General features: G+C 45.4%; 1 protein-coding gene across 2 annotated transcripts in view; it reads right to left on the bottom strand.

Moving 5' to 3' along the window:
• Positions 1-20,438, bottom strand: part of DPH5 (diphthamide biosynthesis 5) — a 30,760-nt gene that overhangs the window by 7,933 nt on the left and 2,389 nt on the right. For both annotated transcript variants that reach the window (XM_077332863.1, XM_077332862.1), the window contains exons 3-5: positions 19,825-19,949; positions 15,068-15,176; positions 2,042-2,162 (exon numbers count right to left, since the gene is read on the bottom strand). In XM_077332863.1, the coding sequence (XP_077188978.1) occupies positions 2,042-2,162; positions 15,068-15,176; positions 19,825-19,949 (355 nt within the window). The remainder of the gene's footprint in view (positions 1-2,041; positions 2,163-15,067; positions 15,177-19,824; positions 19,950-20,438) is intronic.

Below are 20,438 nucleotides of genomic sequence, written 5' to 3'. Positions count from 1 at the left end.
ATCTGATCCGGTATTCAACTGGTAGCCATTCCAGCTATTGGGAGTATGGGCCAGATGTGGGCCTTCCTTGGTGTTCCCGTGAAGACCCTGGCTGCTGCATTCTGGACCAGTTGTAGTTTCTGGATCAGGGATAAGGATAGGCCTGCAAAGAATGACAATCACATGGATCACTGTGGCTAGGTATTCCAGGGCCAAGCAGGGCACTAGTGGTTTGGCTTGGCATAGGTGGAAGAATGCTAGTCACGCTATTTTTGCAACCGGCACCTCCACAGAGTGGGCAGCAACTAGGATCACACCTAGATTTCTGGTGGAGTGAGCCACTGACAGCTGCACCCTGTCCAGGTTGGGCAATTGCACTTCCTCACTTGGACCCTTCCTGCCCAGCCAGAGGGCTTCTGTCTTTGAAGGATTGAGCTTCAGATGACTCTGCTTGAGCCTTATCCTGAAAACCCTCCAGGGTCACCATGTGACTTGCTGGTACTTTACACACATTTCTCTGAGAAAAATCCAACCAGTGCATTTGAATAGCTACAGTAAATTCCCAATGTGTAAACTGCTTCCAGACTTTGATTCCTAGAGCAATTATGAGTGCATGTGCTGACTGACAAACTCATTATGTGCTGGCGAAACACAGTTGATTTCTAAAACATACATATACATTTCCTTTCAACTCTGAGGTTTTGGGACATGATCGTGAAACTGCTGGCAAGTAAACAAGAAAACCAAAGGAAAGCAGAGTGGCTCTAGATGGTTGCAGGAATCAGGCTTATGTTCATCAGAATGTCTCTACCCAGGGTGAAAGGTTTTTAAACTCATAGGAAAGATATTTGTGTGTGTGTGTGTGGGGGGGGAATAATTCCCTTTAGACTAAAGTCATAGTCAGGAAAAAAATACTCATTCCCACGCATCAACCTCAAGTTTAACAAAAGACTGAATTCTTTGCCACATGCCCATCTGCTATCCATTCTGATCAGTAGATATGCAGTCCCTCTCACTGGCAGGCTAGTGTTTGTCTGAAAAGGACCATACAATTAACATGAGTCCTAGCTTGGCACAGAGGCCACAGAAGGACAGCCATTTTTCTACTGACCCAGTTCTTGATGCTTTCAAGAGTAGCCTAACCACAATACGAGCAGGTGAAGCTTTTCCTGCCACCTCTGCAAGGGCAATCCTCATCAATTTAATTTCTCCAGATCAAATGATATGAAAGCCATAGGTACAAGGCCTTCAGTGCTACTGAAACCTGGCATTCCTTTCAAAGGAACAATCATTCATTCCCTAAGGAGATGAATTATAAGGGATGCTGAACTCTTCTTCCAGCCCCCCCCCCCAAAAAAAAAACACATTAAAATAGGGGGGCAGTTAGGTTGAATGACTGTCTATGGCATTGCTTAAGTTTTTCAGTGTACTGTGTTTTTCTACCATCTCGTGGTAGAGCCAGTACCTTCAGCCCCAAATGGCCCCAAGTTCAATCCTCAGCATCTCCAGATAAAATAATTAAGCCAAAAGTGATGTGAAAGACCCAACCTCAAACACTGAAAAGTTGCTGCCAGGTGGAATAAAAGCTGACCTTGATTGACCACTGGTCCGATTCGGTATAAGGCATTACTGTTCATGAGTGCGTTCATCATGGAGCTCCAAGCAATGTCCAGACCCAACTTGCTACGTTTCGGGATACTGTATCATATACCAATCAATCTTACAAAAAAAAAAAGGGCAGGAGCAATCAAACATGCCCTCTGACCTGCAAATGGATATGGAAGGGCTTGGCTTGGAAGCGCTTGGCCAACATAGAGTGTCAAAGCTAAGATCTGGGAGACCCATGTCCAAATCCTCACTCTGCTATGGAAGATTGTATCGTATACCAATCAGTCACTAATTTGGAAGCACACCCAAGGCCAACAAAAAGTGCTGATGTCTTGATCTAATCCACTTCAGTCTATGCTTTGCTGCTGCTTCTGCCTTTGGGCTAGGATAAGGAATTTTTCACTCCTTACTGGGCTAACCATGACAATTTGGCGCAGACACAGGTGCTCCTTACCAAGCAAGCAGAGAGTGTGCATCCCGTTCTTCTTATTTTTGGTGATTTTATCAAAAAAACTCTCAGGTTTCCAGGTATCTGTCCAGAAAACGATAGAAACTGTTTCTCCAAAACTGTAAAGCTGCCAGGAATATGTGACAAAGAAAACAGGAATCGAAATTAGGCTGTAGTATTTACATGCAACATTGTTTTTTATACTGTATCAAAAGAACCGAACTTTCCCCTAGAATTAAATGGCCTTGGTTTCAAAATACTGCCTCTGGTCATGCAGACATTCCTTGAATTTCTAGTTTCCTTACTATTCCAAAGATGTTTTTTGAATGGTGTCCTTTTACTCTTAGGAATGCCCTAATATATAGTTCTCTCCGCACTCGGGTATTCTAAGACTAGAATTAAACTAGAATTTAAACCTTCCATTATTATTTTTTTCTACAAAGTGGGGAGATTTCATCCCACTTACAGAATGGTCTTCCATTAGTAGGAAGCAACTTTTCAGGATAACAGTTTGTTTATAGCCTCTGAAAAACTGTAAGGTATTTTAGAATCATAGAGTTGGAAGGGGCCATACAGGCCATCTAGTCCAACCCCCTACTCTACGCAGGATCAGCCCTAAGCATCCTAAAGCATTTTAAGCTTGCATTTAAAAGTTTAACTTGGGGATGTGACATGACCATGTTTTTAGACAGGTTTATTACACAGACACACTCCTCAGGAACCCAAGATTGGCCTAGTTCTCTTGAGTGTTCAATGACAACTGGAACCTTATATACTCATTGTAAGGGTTCCTTCTACTCTGTGGACAGGAAGGCATCTATAGGGGTGATTCCCACCAATCGTTCAGGGAGGCAGTACTAAACTCTTCCAACCCCCTGGGTGGACATTACCCCAGCTCAGTTTGTGACTTTATGAGCTAATGAACTCAGGAATAGGAAGCAATAGAACAGTGGTAAAATGACAATCAGAACAGGTAAGCCACAGTTAGAAACAAAATGACAATACCAGAGTAATAATATAAGCAGGATTAAGGAAAGATTAGAGCAAACAGGCATCTTAGTCTTCCCCTTATTCAGGGCTGTTAATGTAAAGAGAATCCATCTTTCTGATGAACTGTAAGTTGGAGGTAAATTGTGAGGACCCTCCAGAGGTCTAATGAGTGGAGATCTTTCTCCTTGTAGTGGCTAGGTGTGGGTATGGATGGGATATGAATTTTTTGACTCCTGTGGAAGGTTGGACACCAGCTTGTCCTTGTGTAGGCCTTTCCTGGCTGACAAGGTTCCCAGTTCTGACACCCCTCTAGCAGAAGTCACCACTATGAGGAAGAGGGTCTTGACCTGGAGCCATCTCTAGGGAACCTCCCTTATGGGTTCAAAGGGAGGTTTTGTGAGGGCTGAAAGAACTACGTGCAGTCTCCATGAACAGGCTCTGTGGATCACTGGATGGTTGCTCTGCATGACGTCTTTGCGGCAAGAACAATATGAAGATGACTGGGTAAGGGGATGCCACCTGTCTGTAAAACAATCATGGCTACAGCTGTTACCTAGCAACAAAATATAGACACCCTCTCTTAAGAAAGCAAACCAGTGGCCCTGTCCCATGTTGAGGAGACTGATGCTCTTGCACTGGTGCCACCTTGTGAAGGCTTTCAAGGTACTATTGCGCTTTGCACAGGCCTTCTGGAGGCCATGATGAGCTGTGCAATCTCTGACAAGTAGCCTAGGGTCAGGAGCCCATTCCTTTCAAGAGCCATATGGTCAGATGGAGCTACTCTGGATCCAGGTGCCAAACTGAAGCTTGCTGTAACATATCCGAGCCCTAGGGGGGGAAATCCTAGGTCCTGGGAGGCCTGGATTTACTCTCTGAGGGTTCCTTCTTGGGGTTAGGCATTTCTGTGAGGTCTAAGGCCAGGATGACTTTGGATAAGAGGGACTGGTATTTATCTGCATTGAGCAAATTCACGGGCTGTTCAGCAACTATGGGCTCCTTCTCTGAGGAGAACTCTCCATCCTCCCTCCCAGATTCCGACTGGGATGTGAGGCTTTCCCCTCCCTGTGCCTGGATCTTTCCTTGGGGGCAAGAGAGGGTGATCTCAGATTGGAGTATTTGGACCCCCAAGATGGGATGGAGAAGGAATGCTCTTGCATTCCTTGCAGCTCTTCCTTCAAGGCTCTCCTTAGAAATTCCGTAAGCTCAGCCGAGCAAGGATTCTACCCACCTGTAACATCAGATGTGGGCTGGGAAACTGTACATTCTCCCCTTGAAGATCCATTCTTGTGGTCAAGGGGTCCATCTGGGTCATGGAGGTCATAGTGGAGGAGCATGTCATGCCATTGTAGCCCTCAGGGGCTAAACTAGTTGCTGAGAGAGTCATTTTCCTGCCTTTTTTATGGTGCATCTTTGTTATTTTCAGAATGGACACCATCTCTTCCCATTTCCTTCAAAGTCTCCAGGGCCTTTTGCAGGGCCATTAAGAGAAAGGAGGGAGGAGGATGAGGAAGCAGAGAAAAAATCTGGACAACAAAGGAAGCAGCAGAGTCAAGAAGAGATGTGAAAAGGAGTTGTGAAGAGAAAGAAGGACAGGCTGGAGAGGTTAGCAAACTCTCCCTCAGGTCTGAAATCGCTCTAGGGGGAAAGCAGTCAAAAAAAGAGCAAGAACTTTAATCCAAAACTGCCCTCCCTAGCAAGGCAAGGAACAAAGCCAGCAGGGTGAGACCCACCCAGGAGAGAGAAAGTTGAAGAGGTTAGTCCTGCCTCACTGAGCAATTGGAGGGAATCACCTATATCAAGATGCCCTTCTCCTCAGAATGAGAACTTGCATTTTCCCTCTATGTAACAAGTGAAAAATCCCAAAGTGTACATTCAAAGCACATATGAAATTGCTCTTGCAGCAAGGGCAAGGAGGAGTGCTCCCATTCCCAAGAGGAAAGAGTTTACACCCTTCCATGTTGGTGTTTGAAGCCTTATATAGAAGTTCTTACAACACTTTAGCCTACCAGGGGTTTCCCCTGCCTCTGCAATCTGGACTTGGCTTTTTAGAGCAGCCTTGAGACATCTATCAAGCCCTTTCACCCTTTTGCATCCCGTAAAAGAGTGCCTCAGTCAGCAATTCCTGCAATATTACACATACAATTTTTTAATACTACCCTCGAGCGAACTAGAAAAAAAAATTTCACAACCCATATGGGCCTGCCAGTAACTTCAGGAAAAAAATGTTACGCAAAGGAGGATGTCACGTGTCACGCCTTGCTATCCCCTAAACATTCAGCTCCCCGTTTCTTCTCGCACCTTAAAGAATTAGGATGCATATGTTAAGTCTGAATATAAGACTCGATTTTTTTTTATGTATTGGTAAAACATTTGAAATAACTTATTCCTCCACTTAAAAGAGATCTAACTTTAGTTTTAAAGAACAAGCAGCTCACATATCTTAGGACTGAACTAGACAGGATGGCAGCGGTGCTCTTTCCTGTGCCACCCTCTTGATCTTTAAAGCCTAGTGTATTTTGCACCCAAATTAATCTGTGGTTTTGTAGCCGGAGCTCGAGAGAACAGGTGAAGAACCTCCTTCCTTCCGTCCCCACCAGTAAGGTGCGTTTGAAACCCCCCCCCCAAAAAAAATTAAATCCCAGTCAAGCTTCCCCCAGACTTTGCAACTTCCTCTTCCTGGGTTACAGCTGTTATGCAGCTACTGCTCCTCGCTCGCTGCTGCTGGTGTCCGTCCAAGCCAAGAGAGCTAGAAGAAACATGCTGCTCAGACGTGGAGGCAGCACCAAGCCCGATGCACCCAACACTCCTCCCACCAAGCCCAAAGAGCATGAAGCATGCAGCTCAGACTCTGAGCTTCTCTCAGAACAGCAGCGGAAACAGAAAACAAGCCCAAGTTGAAACTCCCACCCTCTCTTAAGCATGGCAAACAGGTTTCCCAGTGTGTGCCCATTTACAGATTCGCATGCAACGCCTGCATGTCATGCATTTGCTGCAGGAAACACCAGGATAATGCCAGTGCTTCCTGCAACCATTGCCATGTTGGGATCTGCCCTTAATGTTTACCAGCCATGACTCACTTGCTCAGTTTGGTGTAGTGGGTAGGAGTGCGGACTTCTAGTCTGGTGAGCCGGGTTTGATTCTGCACTCCCCCACATGCAGCCAGCTGGGTGACCTTGGGCTCACCACAGCATTGATAAAGCTGTTCTGACCAAGCAATAATATCAGGGCTCTCTCAGCCTCACCTACCTCACAGGGTACCTGTTGTGGGGAGAGGAAAGGGAAGGCGATTGTAAGCCGCTCTGAGACTCCTTCGGGTAGAGAAAAGTGGCATATAAGAACCAACTCTTCTTCAACTTGTTCAGCAGTGAAATGAATCTGAAATAGCAGAAGTCCCCACAGTTGCTTTCCATGTCAAATGTCACTGGAGAATCAAGCTGCACAAAGATGTTCTTGATGGCTGCCCACATAGAACTCCCTTCCGTTAGAAGCTTGTCAAAGTGTCTTTAATAATATCTATATTAAACTCCTCTGATATATGCCTAGGGCCGCCACTCTTAGCTCAGCACAACATTATAAAATAACGAAGAGTGGTGACCCTAGGCATATATCATAGGATGTGGTCTCCAAAAAAGGTTAAAATTCACATATTGGTTGGAGCCGTAATTTACAGATCCCATTCAACCACTCAGCTACATTTTATAAAGAGTTTAATATACAGTATTTGCCGGCGTATAAGACGACTGGGCATATAAGACGACCCCCCCAACATTTCCACTCAAAATATAGAGTTTGTTACATTACATTACAGTACTATGGGCACTATGGGCAACTATGTCTATCCCAACTGAAGTGCACCCGGCGTATAGGACGACCCCCCCACTTGGAGGCATGTTTTTCAGGGGGGAAAGTAGTCTTATATGCCAGCAAATACTGTAGATATTTTTAATATAGAGTATATTATCACAGTTCTGACCACTGAGGAAGACCCAGTAGGGTCGAAACGCGTTTCGTCTTATGTGCTGTTAGTTCTGTATAGTTTTTATTCTGTTTTTAATTGTGCACTATAATAAATAATTAACAAGTTTTACATTATTTTATTGTACAGCTCAGCTTCTGAGTTCCTACCTGTTAAGGTTGTGTTGTGTTACTTCTTTGGTTTTGGTTTTGCACCTGTTTGGAGGAGCTATAGTATTTGCCAGGCACTCTGCTCGAATCTTTTTGATGCCCAATGCAAAAGTAGCAGCCCTTTGGGACCTGTACAGGTCCATGACAGAAAGCAAATATATTAGTTTACCATTTGCTGAAGATAATACACCTGGAGTAATTTTACACAATTTCATCCCCTGAGATCTGCATAAAGTGGACAATCCAATAAGTAATGCAGGAGATCTTCAGCCAATCAAATCCCACAAATGCAGAGGCATTGTGATAAAGGAATCTATGTCTACCTCCCAGTGAGGACAGCCGAAGACATTAGCTGGAAACTCAGGCTGAGGAATTGCTTATGAAGTGCTGAATGGGGTGGACACAAAGCCCCAACACTCTTGCACTCGTACTTTTTGAACTCGAGTAGCTGTTTTAAAGCTGATCTTTTCCTTGTGGGGTAGACCACTTTCCGTCTTTGAGCCCTAGCTCAAGAAGTGTGACTAAAATAAGAGGGTTTGAAGAAAAAGCAAGAGGGGAAGATGGGTGTTTGACTCTTGTTTCTGCTACTGATGCACTTAAATACCACCACCATACCACCCTATAAGTCAGGTTTTCTCAACCAGGGTTTCATGAAACCTTGGGTTTCCTGACAGCCTTGGAAGGGTTTTCTGGGTGGGTGGGTGTTAATTAATCACTAAACATTATAAAGTTGAAGTTGCCTGCGGCAACTCACTCCCTACCTTATTGGTCCTGGGGGTGTGCAGCCAATAAGGAAGAACACTCTACCAGTGAGGACCAACCAGTTCAAATTGTACTCTGCCAATTAGGGCCAAGCAGTGCAAATTGCACTTTGTCAATAAGGACCAATCAGTTCAAATTGCGATCTGCCAATGATGACCAATCAGTTCAAATTGCATACAGACAACTCAATCCCTACCAGATTGGGCCTCCCTGGGAGTGTGCAGCCAATAGGGAGAGAACACTCTGCCAATGAGGACCAATCATGGGGCTTATCTATCCTCTTCCTGCTGCTTGCTGGGTGAGAGATGTGCTGGCCTTGCTGAATTGACTCAGGTGAGCCAGGTGGGCTGACAAGGCAGGGAGCTTCAGCTGGAGGCTGCAGGAATTAGGAGCTCCTGCAACAACTTTGGAATCTAAGCCTTGGTTTATTTGCAGCTCCATTCCCTCCTGCTGGTCAGAGTTCACTGCCTGTTGAACTGGGCTGGGCTAAGCTCTCATTCAGCTGTTTATAAGATATAATTATACTATGAATACATTTGTGTCCTGGAATTGTTACTTATAAGCATTTTGTTACTAATCAAACACTACTTTTTTTGTTCAGACCATAACTAATGAAAGCTGTTTAGCAGAAATGATAGCTTTGCATGTCACTGCAAGCAAAATAAGATTTTAAAAAGCAGCAAGCAAGTTTGTTAATTGCATCTTAAAATTCTCCTGTTTCAGTCATGTTTTTTCTGTACTGTGTTGGTAATTCCTCAGTTGGAGTCATGGGCTCCCCTGGTTTGGATCCTCTCCCTCCATTTCAGTGCTCTTAGGAACAGGGGGGATCTTAACGTAAGTGGGGAAGGAAGAAGCAGGAAGTAAAAGTAACATTGCTACATCACAGGCATGTTGGTGATGTTGGGGTGTGGTGGGGTATACTCTGTTTTTTTGGGCAAAATTGGGAAGAAGCTAATTCTACCATAGAGGTTTTACCCACAATCCAGAGAATTGCCCCTGATGTGCCTATGTCACTTCTGGGTGAAGTAGCAATGTCATGTTTACTTCCTGCTTGTTCCCCCCATCCCTCGTCAGCTGGTCTGACAGACCTGGCAACCCTATGTGCATCTATACAGAACATGAAATGGTTTCCAGTATGGAAATCCTGCAATGAAGATCACACTGGAAATCCACATTTCCAATCTGCTGTAATTATTTTATACACTAATAAAAGAAAAAAATTGGCCAGTTTAGTTTCTTACTGAGGCAATGTTCCATCTTTGAAGAGTTGTCAGAGGAATGTTTGTTCCTTCTGCTGGCCTTTTGCACAAAATAAATGAAGCAAAGACATATTCACATCCAGTAATGCAACAGCTTGACAGAAATTAAGAAATAATCTTTTTAAAATACAGATATAATTTTTAGTATCCTTTCAAGAATTATTGCCGCATCAGTTGGAACAGTGGAGTCTGCATTTCATTAGAATGCCCCCTATTCCTGCCTAAGAAGTCTGAAAAAGGCTGTGCAATGACCATTTGGATAGAAGGCAAAAAGATCTTTGCTGCAGATCTTCCTACACACATGTACTAAAGCAGTGGTCCCCAACCTTTCCGAGGCTGGGGACCGGCAGGGCATCGGGCCGCGCCCCCGCGGACCGCGCCCGTGCGGGCCACGCCCGCGGATCGGGCCGCGCCCGTGCGGGCCACGCCCGCGGATCGGGCCGCGCCCGCGGGCCGCGCCCACGCTGCGCCCGTGGGCCGCGCCCACGCCGCGCCCGCGGATCGGGCCGCACCCGAGCCGTGCCCGCGAGCCGCGCCCGGGCCGCGCCCACGAGCCGCGCCCGCGGATCGGGCCGAGCGGGCGTGGCCCGCACAGGCGCGGCCCGGCCCTGATTCCCTCTCCCCGCCTCCCGCAGTAAGAAGCTTCCCGGGCCGCAAGCTTGCGGCCTGGGAAGTTTTTTACTGCGGGGGCGGGGCGGGGAGAGGGAGCCGCGGCCCGGTGCCATGGCCTTTGCGGCCCGGCACCGGGCCGCGGCCCGCAGGTTGGGGACCACTGTACTAAAGGACTCTAGGGGGTCTTTCACATGGGGTTCCTGGTTGTTTTAAAGAAATATCCTGTTCCCCCCACTTCCTCACAGCATGGTGATGCATTCTTGTACCTCTGAGGTTTTCTTCAGACTTTCTCAAACTGGCTTCACTCCAAAGGTTTGGGAAAGACTGCAGTAAAGCCTAGATGGCAGCTATGTTGGTGGGAAATTTGGGTTTTCTGGCCCGTATGGGAATTGAGAATTGTTACTGGTCTTGTACTCTTGTTGAAGAAAAACTGTAAGGCTAACAGATCCCCCTAAAGAAGCCTTTTGGCAAAATTTGGTGGGAACTTTTGGCTGAGTAATAAAATACATATGCTCCTTTATTTGCACCAGCAGCCTTATTTTATCAGTGACTGGTGTGGCCCCTTTTCCCTTCTAGCCCACATGGGAGTCATTTTCCAGACCCTGTTTTCCAGACCAGCAGCTATTTCCTCCCCCTGCTATGGGGAGGGGACTTTTTATCTTACAAAAACTAATGCTCGAAAAGCATTTATATCAATATACCACCATCACAATAGCATCAGGTATTCTGAATTCTTAATTTTTCATTCTCTAGTCTAGCCCACTCCCTTGTGGAAAGGTCACCCAGCTGACTGCATGTGGACGAGTGGGGAATCAAACCTAGTTAGTTAAGTACTGACCCAATCATAATTTGCCAAGGGCGTGACCCGCCCTTCTCTCTTATGGATTGCATCAAATGGCTTCCTCCAGCATCCAGAAAGACCAGCGAGGGTAGCTACTGCAACATATACAGCTTTTAGCAAAAACTGTCCAGGACTTTTTTTGTTGTCTCCTTACTGAGGGGTTGATTTTACTTTTTAAAAAGTCCTTTCTCTCCCTAATCAGAAGTTGTTTAAGAAACAGGACAAAAACCAGTCTGGGTATAAAGTGGCGATTCTTAATAAGGGTCCCACTGGGGCTATGTACAAATTACATTCAGAACTGCAGGAGACATTTGCTTCTCACAGACAGTGGAGACAAGTTCCCATGAGCATACAGGAAGCTGTCTTATACTGAGTCAAACCACTGGCCTATCAAGGTCAAAAGGAAATACTTTTTTACGTAGGGAGTGATTAAAATGTGGAATTTTCTGCCAGAATATGTAGTGATGACCACAGGAATAAACAGCTTTAAGAGGGAATTGGATAGATTCACGGAGGATAGTTCAGTGGCTACTAGAGATGCGCCTCCACATTCAGAGACTCTCAATCCCAGAGCCAGGAGGCAACGTCAGGGGAAGGTCTTGGCCTCTATGTACTGTTACTGACCCTCCAGAAGAACTGGTTGGCCACTGTGGGAGACACCATGCTAGACTAAATGGTGCACCAGTCTGATCCAGCAAGGCTGTTCTTAGTACTGTCTACTCAAACTGGCAGTGAGTCTCCAGAGAATTAGGCTGAGGTCTTTCACATCACCTAATCCTTTTAATGGGAGATGCCAGGGACTGAACCTAAGACCTTCTGCGCTGCCAAGCAGATGTACTACCACTGAGCCACAGCCTCTGCTCAGCACATCTCAAAGATCAAATCCCCTATTTCTCCCCCAGGCTTTTAACAAAGGGGTACAAAAATACAAATCAAACGTAAGATGAAGTTGGTTGATGGCCATTCGGTTCAAGGGTTCCATCGAATGCATACTTAAGTTCCACACGCCTTTATACTGAACGACAAGGCGGGCCCCTTGCTTTGGCAGGAGACTCCATTCAATGGGAGATGCCACTACTGTCACATGCTAGGAGGAAAATGGATGCTAGACTACTACCTTGACATGCTGGTTTCACTTTTGGTTCGTGTAGAAAGTGATGTTGTAATACAAGGGGAAGCTGAACTAGTAGGTCTCCATTCCCACCCACCCCCAAATATGCCCAAGGCTGATAACCCTACATATATTCTATCATACATCCTATCCTATATAAACAAAGTTGCTTTGAGGGTGGTTGTTTGAAGATAATGATGAGTACTTGGTGGGTGTTTGAAGAACAAAAGGTAAGAACGACTGGCATAAAGAAAGTGGCCACAAGTGTTTAAGCTCTTAGCCTATTTTCAGTGCCCAAGTTACCCCACAGACATTCCTGCACATATCCCTAATATTTATTTTCAGTACTTCAGAGAACTGATGATTCTATTCAAAGCGACATGGTGCAGGCAGATTATATCTTCACTCTGAAGCACGTCTGACAACCATTCATAGAATCATGGAGCTGGAAGGGACCCCCAGAGTCATCTAGTCCAAGCCCCTGCATGATGCAGGAAACTCACAACTACCTGCCCACCCAGTGACCCCAATTTCATGCTTAGATGATAACACCTGAACACTTCACACATAATGAGGTTGCAGAATTGACCACTGGATTTAATTATATCAGATGCACATGGGGATGGTCACATTTTTGGAATGTTGTGTCACATAATGAGCTTTTTACAATATTGCCTCTGTCCAAAATGCATACTATACTATCTCCCCATGCAGTTTACATATGCTTTATTGATAAAGGTGGGTTTTTTTAGATGACAAAATGTTCTACCACCTGAAGTAATCTGGTCCAAAATTCAACCTTTTCATTGTGCAGAATGAATCATTTACATGTAAAGGTCACCTCGCTGGGCTATGCAGCAGTAAAATGGCCTTCAGGTATGAATTGATGCAGATGGAAAGCAAGCTCCAATTCACAAGACAGAAACAGGTTTTTTTTTTAATGGCTCGCAACACTAAAGAGGGCAGTTCTGCCCAATCACTGCAACCTTCAAAAAGCGTGAGCTAAAGCTTTCTCCTCAAACACTGTGAAACTGGCTGTAAAAACCCTTACAAGACTGAGATGTTTTTCCACCCCCCACAACCATCATTGTGTACCCTGGCCCTTTTAGGATTAGCAAAGGCACAGCTGCTGCCCTTCTCAGACAGAAGGAACCACCCTCATGTGATGTGTTTTCAAAAGAACTTACAAAGGTGTTTCCTGTTTTTCACTTCTGGAGTATGAAGCTGTGCATCGCGATCAGATTTAAACATCGCACCCTTACCCACAGACAAAGAAAGTCACCCCTTTTTTCTTTTAGGAACTGGAGTTGCTGCTATTCCAAGGAAAAATAAGCCAATTAATGGCAAATTTAGAAGGGTGGTTGACAGGCCTTGTATTTTGTCCCCGTCGTACGGCATTAGCAAGTACATGGTTCTATCACTGAGTGGTTGTTTAGCTATACAGACAGGGGCTACCAGCTGCTGGTTGATCTGTTTTCCAGTACTTTGGCCAAGCCACTGTACAATGTCATCTGAGGTAGTGGGCCTTGCCATATCTTGTTGCAGCCATTCAACTTAAGATAACAGGCACTGCACTTAGATGTACTTCCTTTTTTTGCACCAAATTAAGTGAATAATTTGCAAAACCCCATCAGTATGGCAGGCCAGAAGCCTCCCTTCCCCTGTTGCTCGATCTGGAATATCCTTCTGTTCCTAAAGAGGTCAAGAACTGGTGGCTGAATCTATGTTATTAAGTATACCTACGCAGTGCTTCCCAGCCCAAACTCAAAGTCTATTATTCTATGTGACGATGGCAGCAAGACTAGTTCTGGCCAAGAAATGGAAAATGCAAAATGCAGAGAGCCCCTCTATGCTGCTCTGAGTTTTTTATTGGAGATAGGACAAAAACATTAAATGAATACTGTTAATGAGTGGGGAGATATTACTATTAGCATAGCTCTACCTCCCGCTGGTCTCTGTGCTGCAGAGTCTGATAATCCATACTTTTATAAACAATGATGATGACTAAATACCAAGAACCACTATAACACAAGAGTCAACAATGCTTGCATGATACATTACAATTTCACAAGACAGGAAAAACAGTTTGCAATATCCTGTAAATACCTTCTCTCATCTTAGACCAGTGGCACAAGGCTGCCAAGTAGTTTTGGGCCAGTGGGCAACAATGAGCTGCCCCAATAGAACTTCTGGGGTTTCTATAGCAGGTATGAAAAGAAAAGAAAACCCAGCCCTACGTCAAAAGACATTTTATCTGTGATCATCTTTTCCATTTTGGCAGCTGTAGCCCTTTTAACATGAAGCAGCAAGTAAATTTGTGGTAGTCTTGGCGTTGCTCCTCTATATTTACAGGGACCGTAAAAAAAATTGATACAACCATGACCACAACACGAAAAACATAAAACCTGAAAATATCAGCTTTCATATTTAAAAAATCCCACCAAATTTCTGTCCATGCTCTGGTTTTGAACTGCAAAACAGAGCATAAGAAAAAGACTGCAATACCCTTTCCCTCCCATGCTCATTCTCAAGGCAGATTAAGTTTGCCAAGCCCTCAGTCAGCACTTCCATCAGGGGAAGATGGTGCTATTACTGCGGTAGATGTATGAGATTCCACTCAAAACACAGAAAGAGGTGAAAATTAAATTACAGAGGGGAAACAATGAGATGGTCTCTGTTGTACGTCAACTGGGCAAGGAGTCAGAGTACCAGTTCAAAGCCACCATAGCTCCCCCTCTTGGCCCCTTTCTTTCACTCTTCCCAGTGAATGACCAAAAAGGGGTCCGTCAGTCAATGCATGTGGGGTATGGAACAGAGGTGGAGGACAGGAGCACCTCCTCTGGCCACATCAGAGTTTTGAGTTGAATTGGAGTCCTGTGGCTTTTTAAGATGACATTCCCTGCAGCTGCTAGTTGGCTATAGGGAAAGCTAGTCAGATCTGGGCAACCTGTACCCTTCATGAAAAAAAGGGGGGGAAAATCCAAAATGATCAGGTAGTTTGGCTTTGAGAAATCACCTGGTTCTGTACCAAAGGATAAAGAATTGCACTGCTATTTCTATTTTATGCATACACTGGATAAGAAAAAAAACTTACTTTATAAAGATACTGTTACATCATGAAAAAACATTTTGCAGTGCTTGCAGGGGGGCGGGGGGAGAGGAGGAGGAAGCATCAACATATTCTGAAAACCAGGCCAGAAATTACATAACTTTCACAACCACTTCCTGAAGATTTGGTGACATGTCATGACCTTTATTATCCAGAATCCTTGCAGTAAAGATGAACTGATGTAGCAAAGCTTGGGCTGATGTTGCATAGGCAAGCAAGTTACCTGTAACCCGCAGCAGCCGACAGCATTGAGTATAGAAGCATTGTGTATAACTCGGTAGGGAATCCCCAGCTTCACTGCTCGGAGAACGAGGTCGCTGTGCGTAGTAGCCCTGTGGAGAGGAAGCAATGGGTTATGGGATTGCTTTTCAATTCTTTCAGGACCTGTCTGAATCAGTTCTCTCACGACTTAACAATAAATCTGGGATTCATAGCTTCACAAATAATGTCCGCTTGTGGAGAAAGATGGAATAGAACCACGGTAAATAATAAAATGTGCCCACATTATTTAGCTAGCGAGCACAACTGCTGTGCGTGTATTGATCTCATGCTGGTGTTTCCCACAGAGGACGGACCAACAGAATTGGGCCAGGGAGCCTTGACACATACAGAGCCAGATGCTGAAAAGCCTGCACACTTCACCCCCCGACATGGGAGAAGCCGACACATGCCCAGCACCCCTGCTACTCTCACTGTTCTGACAATGGTACAGTCCGGAAGCACGTTGCCCGTTTAATTCTGGGGACTAGATACACTGATCCTAAAAGACAAGAAATAGTAACGTGGGTGCAAGTGTATACTTAATGCATTTCAGCAATAGGGCTGTACAAAAGATCAAGGGGGAAAGCAGAACTGAGTTCTCCATGTCAAATGCCCAAAGGGTTTCCTTCAGCTAGCTAAAACAGAAAAGTACAACACACTCTAAACGGTCAAAATGCAAGTGTTTTACATTTTTACTCTAATAAAGCAAATTTCTGCCTGCTACCTAGATGTTCCAGTTTCTTTGTCTCTCGCAAAGTACTGCAGGACATCTGTTGACTGGCAAACATCAGCTTTGTTGAGTGCACAGAGTAACTTCGGCATGACTCCAATCCTCCTCCTAATTACTGAGGAAACAGGTCTCCCCGAATTGAAAATGAGAAACTTTGCATGCATGCTCTGCATTTGCACCAGTATACTAAATGCCTGTTTTCATGATACATTGAAAAGTGCCATTCAGGACTTCGGGGAAGGTCCATTGTACCCATCCCCACCCCTCCTAAGTCTCAGTTGCTTTGAAAAATAATTCTCTTGGGGGGGGGGGTTGTTGCAGAAACAAAAGGTTGCAAGAAGTCAAGGGAAAAGTGCTAGTGTGCACCAACAGCATGCAAATGAAGGCTCCAACTAGGGAAGTGTAGCCCCCTGTTCAACTGATTAATGACTGAGGTTTGGCTCAAAGGGTCACCCATCTAAATATACGCCGTTTGTGCAAGAAATAACAGCACTTTAAAAAGGCAAGGGTAGCCACCATGAAGCAGGTTATGCCTGGAAAGGCATGAATACTGAAAACACTGCATTTGTAAAGGCTGCTCTCCAAGTACGTATCCATCATATTTATTGCATTACGTACTCAAGTATGGAAAGTCATTTAAATAAAGCCCAAATCTGAACAATAGCTTCAGCTGCCCTCTTTTCCCAAAGGAATCTTCGTTCAACGCTGCCCGGGCCCCAGAGGTGAGCAGCATCTTGCGGAAAACAGGCATCAGGCAGCCTTGCATGGGTCTCAGATACTTCCCAGTGTAAGCTAGAACAGTGGTCCCCAACCTTTCCGAGGCTGGGGACCGGCAGGGCATCGGGCCGCGCCCCCGCGGACCGCGCCCGTGCGGGCCATGCCCGCGGATCGGGCCGCGCCCGCGGGCCGCGCCCACGCCGTGCCCGCGGATCGGGCCGCACCCGAGCCGCGCCCGCGAGCCGCGCCCAGGCCGCGCCCACGGATCAAGCCGCGCCCACGGGCCGCGCCCGCGGATCGGGCCGAGCGGGCGTGGCCCGCACAGGCGCGGCCCGGCCCTGATTCCCTCTCCCCGCCCTCCCGCGGTAAGTAGCTTCCCGGGCCGCAAGCTTGCGGCCTGGGAAGTTTTTTACTGCGGGGGCGGGGCGGGGAGAGGGAGCCGCAGCCCGGTGCCATGGCCTTCGCGGCCCGGCACCGGGCCGCGGCCCGCAGGTTGGGGACCACTGGGCTAGAAGATGCTGTTCCACGGCTACCATTTGTTACTTAGAGGTCTCAACTCTGGCTGAGAAATGTGTCCCCCGCCTTCAAGCTCAGTCAAAGGTATAAAAGTATCCAACAATGCCATCCAAAGCAAAGTTACACTTGTCTAAGTGCACTTACTTCAGTGGACTTAGACTACAGTAACTCTGCTTAGGATGGCGCGGCACGGGTCCCCTTTCTTCTACCACATTACGTGGGAGGAGGGAAATGAGTAGGGAGAAAAAGAAATAAAAGAACTTTATTAAAAAATAAGCTTGTTGAACTAGGACATCAAGAGAGAAGACGGGTCTCCATCAACTGCTCTTCCTGGATGGCTAGCTGACTGTTGCTTTTCCCCTTTCCCCCCAAATAATTTAATAACTAAAGTTAGAGAAGCACATACTAAATGGTCAAGCAGCCAGATCTTGGAAGTCCATGAAGCCTACTTGGTTGGGAGCCTATTTGGTTTCCAAAACACAGCTTTATGTCCCCTGCTGGCTGTCTGCCTTTAGTTTTACCTCAAATATTAAGTGACTTGTCAAGTAGGGGAGAAAAAAGGAAAGTTTCAATAGTCCTCTAAACAACATAAAAAGTTGATGTAGGCATCTCTTTTCTTTCCTGCTTCCTGAAGGCTATTCATTTATTCTGAACTGAAATCCTGTATTGTTTTGTTCCCCTGGCAGCGCATATTCACCTCCAGTTTGCTATGAACAGGAGGGGCAGCATGTAGAGGTTTTAAGTTCCTTTGGCTAGCTCCTAACATGGAGATGTTTAAAATGTGATTTAAGAAGCAGCAAACAGAATCTCACACATCAAAAACTGCACACCTTGAGGGCTGCCACTGGCCTCCAGTTGCCAAGGCAGAGGCAAAAACAGGAGTGTTGTAAGTGACAACTATGACTAAATTGCAGAATTCTTACAGGGTGGGAATGGGGGCTACGGCCCATCACCTTTGCTCTGCTCTGTTCTCAGTGTGGTCCTCTAGCAAAACTAGCTCTAGACTAGAGATGCACCTAATGAACAAGTTCTGCAGTCAATGCAGGTCTGTCCCAGCCTCACAAAGCCAAGTGTTGGTGTACAATTTGGCTTAGAGACTAAGGGCTCATTCAAAACAAAGCACGGCTCCCAGTTCTCACAGAAAGTCAAAACACAAACAAGCACTGGTGCATGTGACGGAGGTTGCCCACTCCAGTTCTAGTACCTGCTTCCTCGTCCCTTCCTGCCCTTCATCATCCTCCCATGCCTTTGCCTTTCCAATTGCTCCAAATTCCATGGTAAACCCCAAAGTGGCCTTCGGATTCTGAGTGTGTTCCAAGAACCTGTACTTGAATTTTGCTCCCAGCCCTTCCCAGCACAATATCTATGCAAAACCTCCCCATTGGTGCTTCAGTCAAAGGCTTCTCTTTGGGAGACTTGAACATGCCCTGTTGCTGGTGTGGTTTCCAGTACAGTACAATAGAGCTTCCGCGTGGGAGGCTGACCCCACAGTTTCCCTGCCCCAGTCACCTGACAGCGGCTAGCTTCATCCCCTGGGCCACAGAGGCTTTTTCAATGTTTTTCTTTTAAACTGGCAACATCGTATTGTTGCACTGACATTCTGTTATAACAATACATGTAACAAACTCTGAATTCCCAACTTTCTTTTTGGGGGCCAAGGGGGGAGGAGATAAGCCTCTGGTCCCTTCTATTGCAGAGACACCCCTGCAACAGAAAGGGCTGCAGGTTTACCTTCTTAAAGACAGGCCAAGATTTTAATAATGCCACTGCTTGCTTGAATGGTTGCAATGACTTTAACTCTCAAAGGCTGGCATCATCTGCAGTTAAGTACCCATTCAATTAAAAAAGACCTATTCTTAATATCCCTCAGAGCTATATTTACATAAATTACTCTTTTTAAAAAACACATACACCTCTTTATGAAGACAAACTCCTTGTGCGGCATATACGGTGATTACATTTCCCTAGTGGGGCCCAACCCCACCTTCCCCCCATATTAATTTTGATTCGCCAGTTGGAGACAAAGCCCTCTTCTCTGTGGCTTGACATTACAGATTGATGATGCTTGACTGGTCTGGGTAGGAGGACAGCCTTCTGGAGCACGGAAGGCCTACCATCTCCAGTGGGAATAAAAATTGGAACTAAGAGGCTTAATCAGCCAAACTGATAAATCATTTGCAATGACCCAGATGTCCACATAAGGCTACAGCACATGAAAGCCACCAGGAAGATGCATACAACAGATAGGCAACATCACATTTTAAAAGCAACCACATGATTTGTGGCCAGAAATGTTTGAACAAGCATAAGCAAGAGCCTCCAGCAGCAAACACCATGCAAGAAAAATGCAACCTGGGGATTTATTACAACTTGCACATTTTTATTGAGTTTTCATTGTTTAAAATATTTAATGTATATTTGCATTTTAAATGCTTCTTAATGTCTGAACGGCTTTAATGTATTTTTTAAAAATACATTAAAAAAAAGATACATTAAATCCTAAATAGGAGATCCTGATTTGGGTGGAAAGGCAATAGAAAAATGGTTCCAAATAAATTAGCACAGTATGAAGTTAAAATGAAATTAAAACATGGGAACGATGCAGTGAGTCACTTCTGTCAACAGTGCAAGAAGTCAAAGCAGTCTTATCTCATACCAAAAATATAAGTCCTTGGAAATGAATTTTTTCCATATGGTCAGTCCTGAATTTACCACCACCACAAACAAGACTATTTATAACTGCTGCTGCTTCTTACCCAAAAGGATCTCCAACTACAAGAAAAGCCACGTCACATTGATGGGCATCCTTCAAGACTAAATCTGCATTCTGTTCCACCATTTCTCTGTCAGCAAGAATTAGTTCTTTGCCATAAAATTCCTCCTAGAAAAAACAAAAAACATGATGTCATATTTAGTTCCATTCTTTTCCCCAGGGAATTCCAGACAACAACTATGCTTCAATAAAAATACCTGAATATCACTTAAACATCCCTGCAGCAACCTCTGAGGGAGGCTTAGAGTCAACAATTGGACCAATATTTCCCAGTAAGCTTTATGGCTGACCAGAAATTTTTCACTCAGACCAACTAAGTTCAAAGTCTACAACTCTGTTCCTTACACAACAGGCCTACCACGGCAGCTTCTTGACCCACATTACTCCATGCAAGTCCCATGACCCTGGGAATAGAGTTTCCTAGGGTAGAAGTGGCTGGTGGGGGACAGGGGGAGCCAGGAAGATTGAAAATCCTTATAGGGTCCTTGAGTTGGATTCAAACTATTGATTTACCCATAGTAACACAGTAAGTTTATAGCAGACTGGGATCTGAACCAGGTTTTCTGGTCCAAGTCCCCATTCATGCTGTCTCTCTAT

This window comes from Paroedura picta, chromosome 4 (assembly GCF_049243985.1).
Source record: "Paroedura picta isolate Pp20150507F chromosome 4, Ppicta_v3.0, whole genome shotgun sequence".
NCBI classification, from domain to species: Eukaryota; Metazoa; Chordata; class Lepidosauria; order Squamata; family Gekkonidae; genus Paroedura; species Paroedura picta.
The sequence above is the reverse complement of the archived record's forward strand: the minus strand, read 5'-3'. Positions and strand labels throughout refer to the sequence as shown.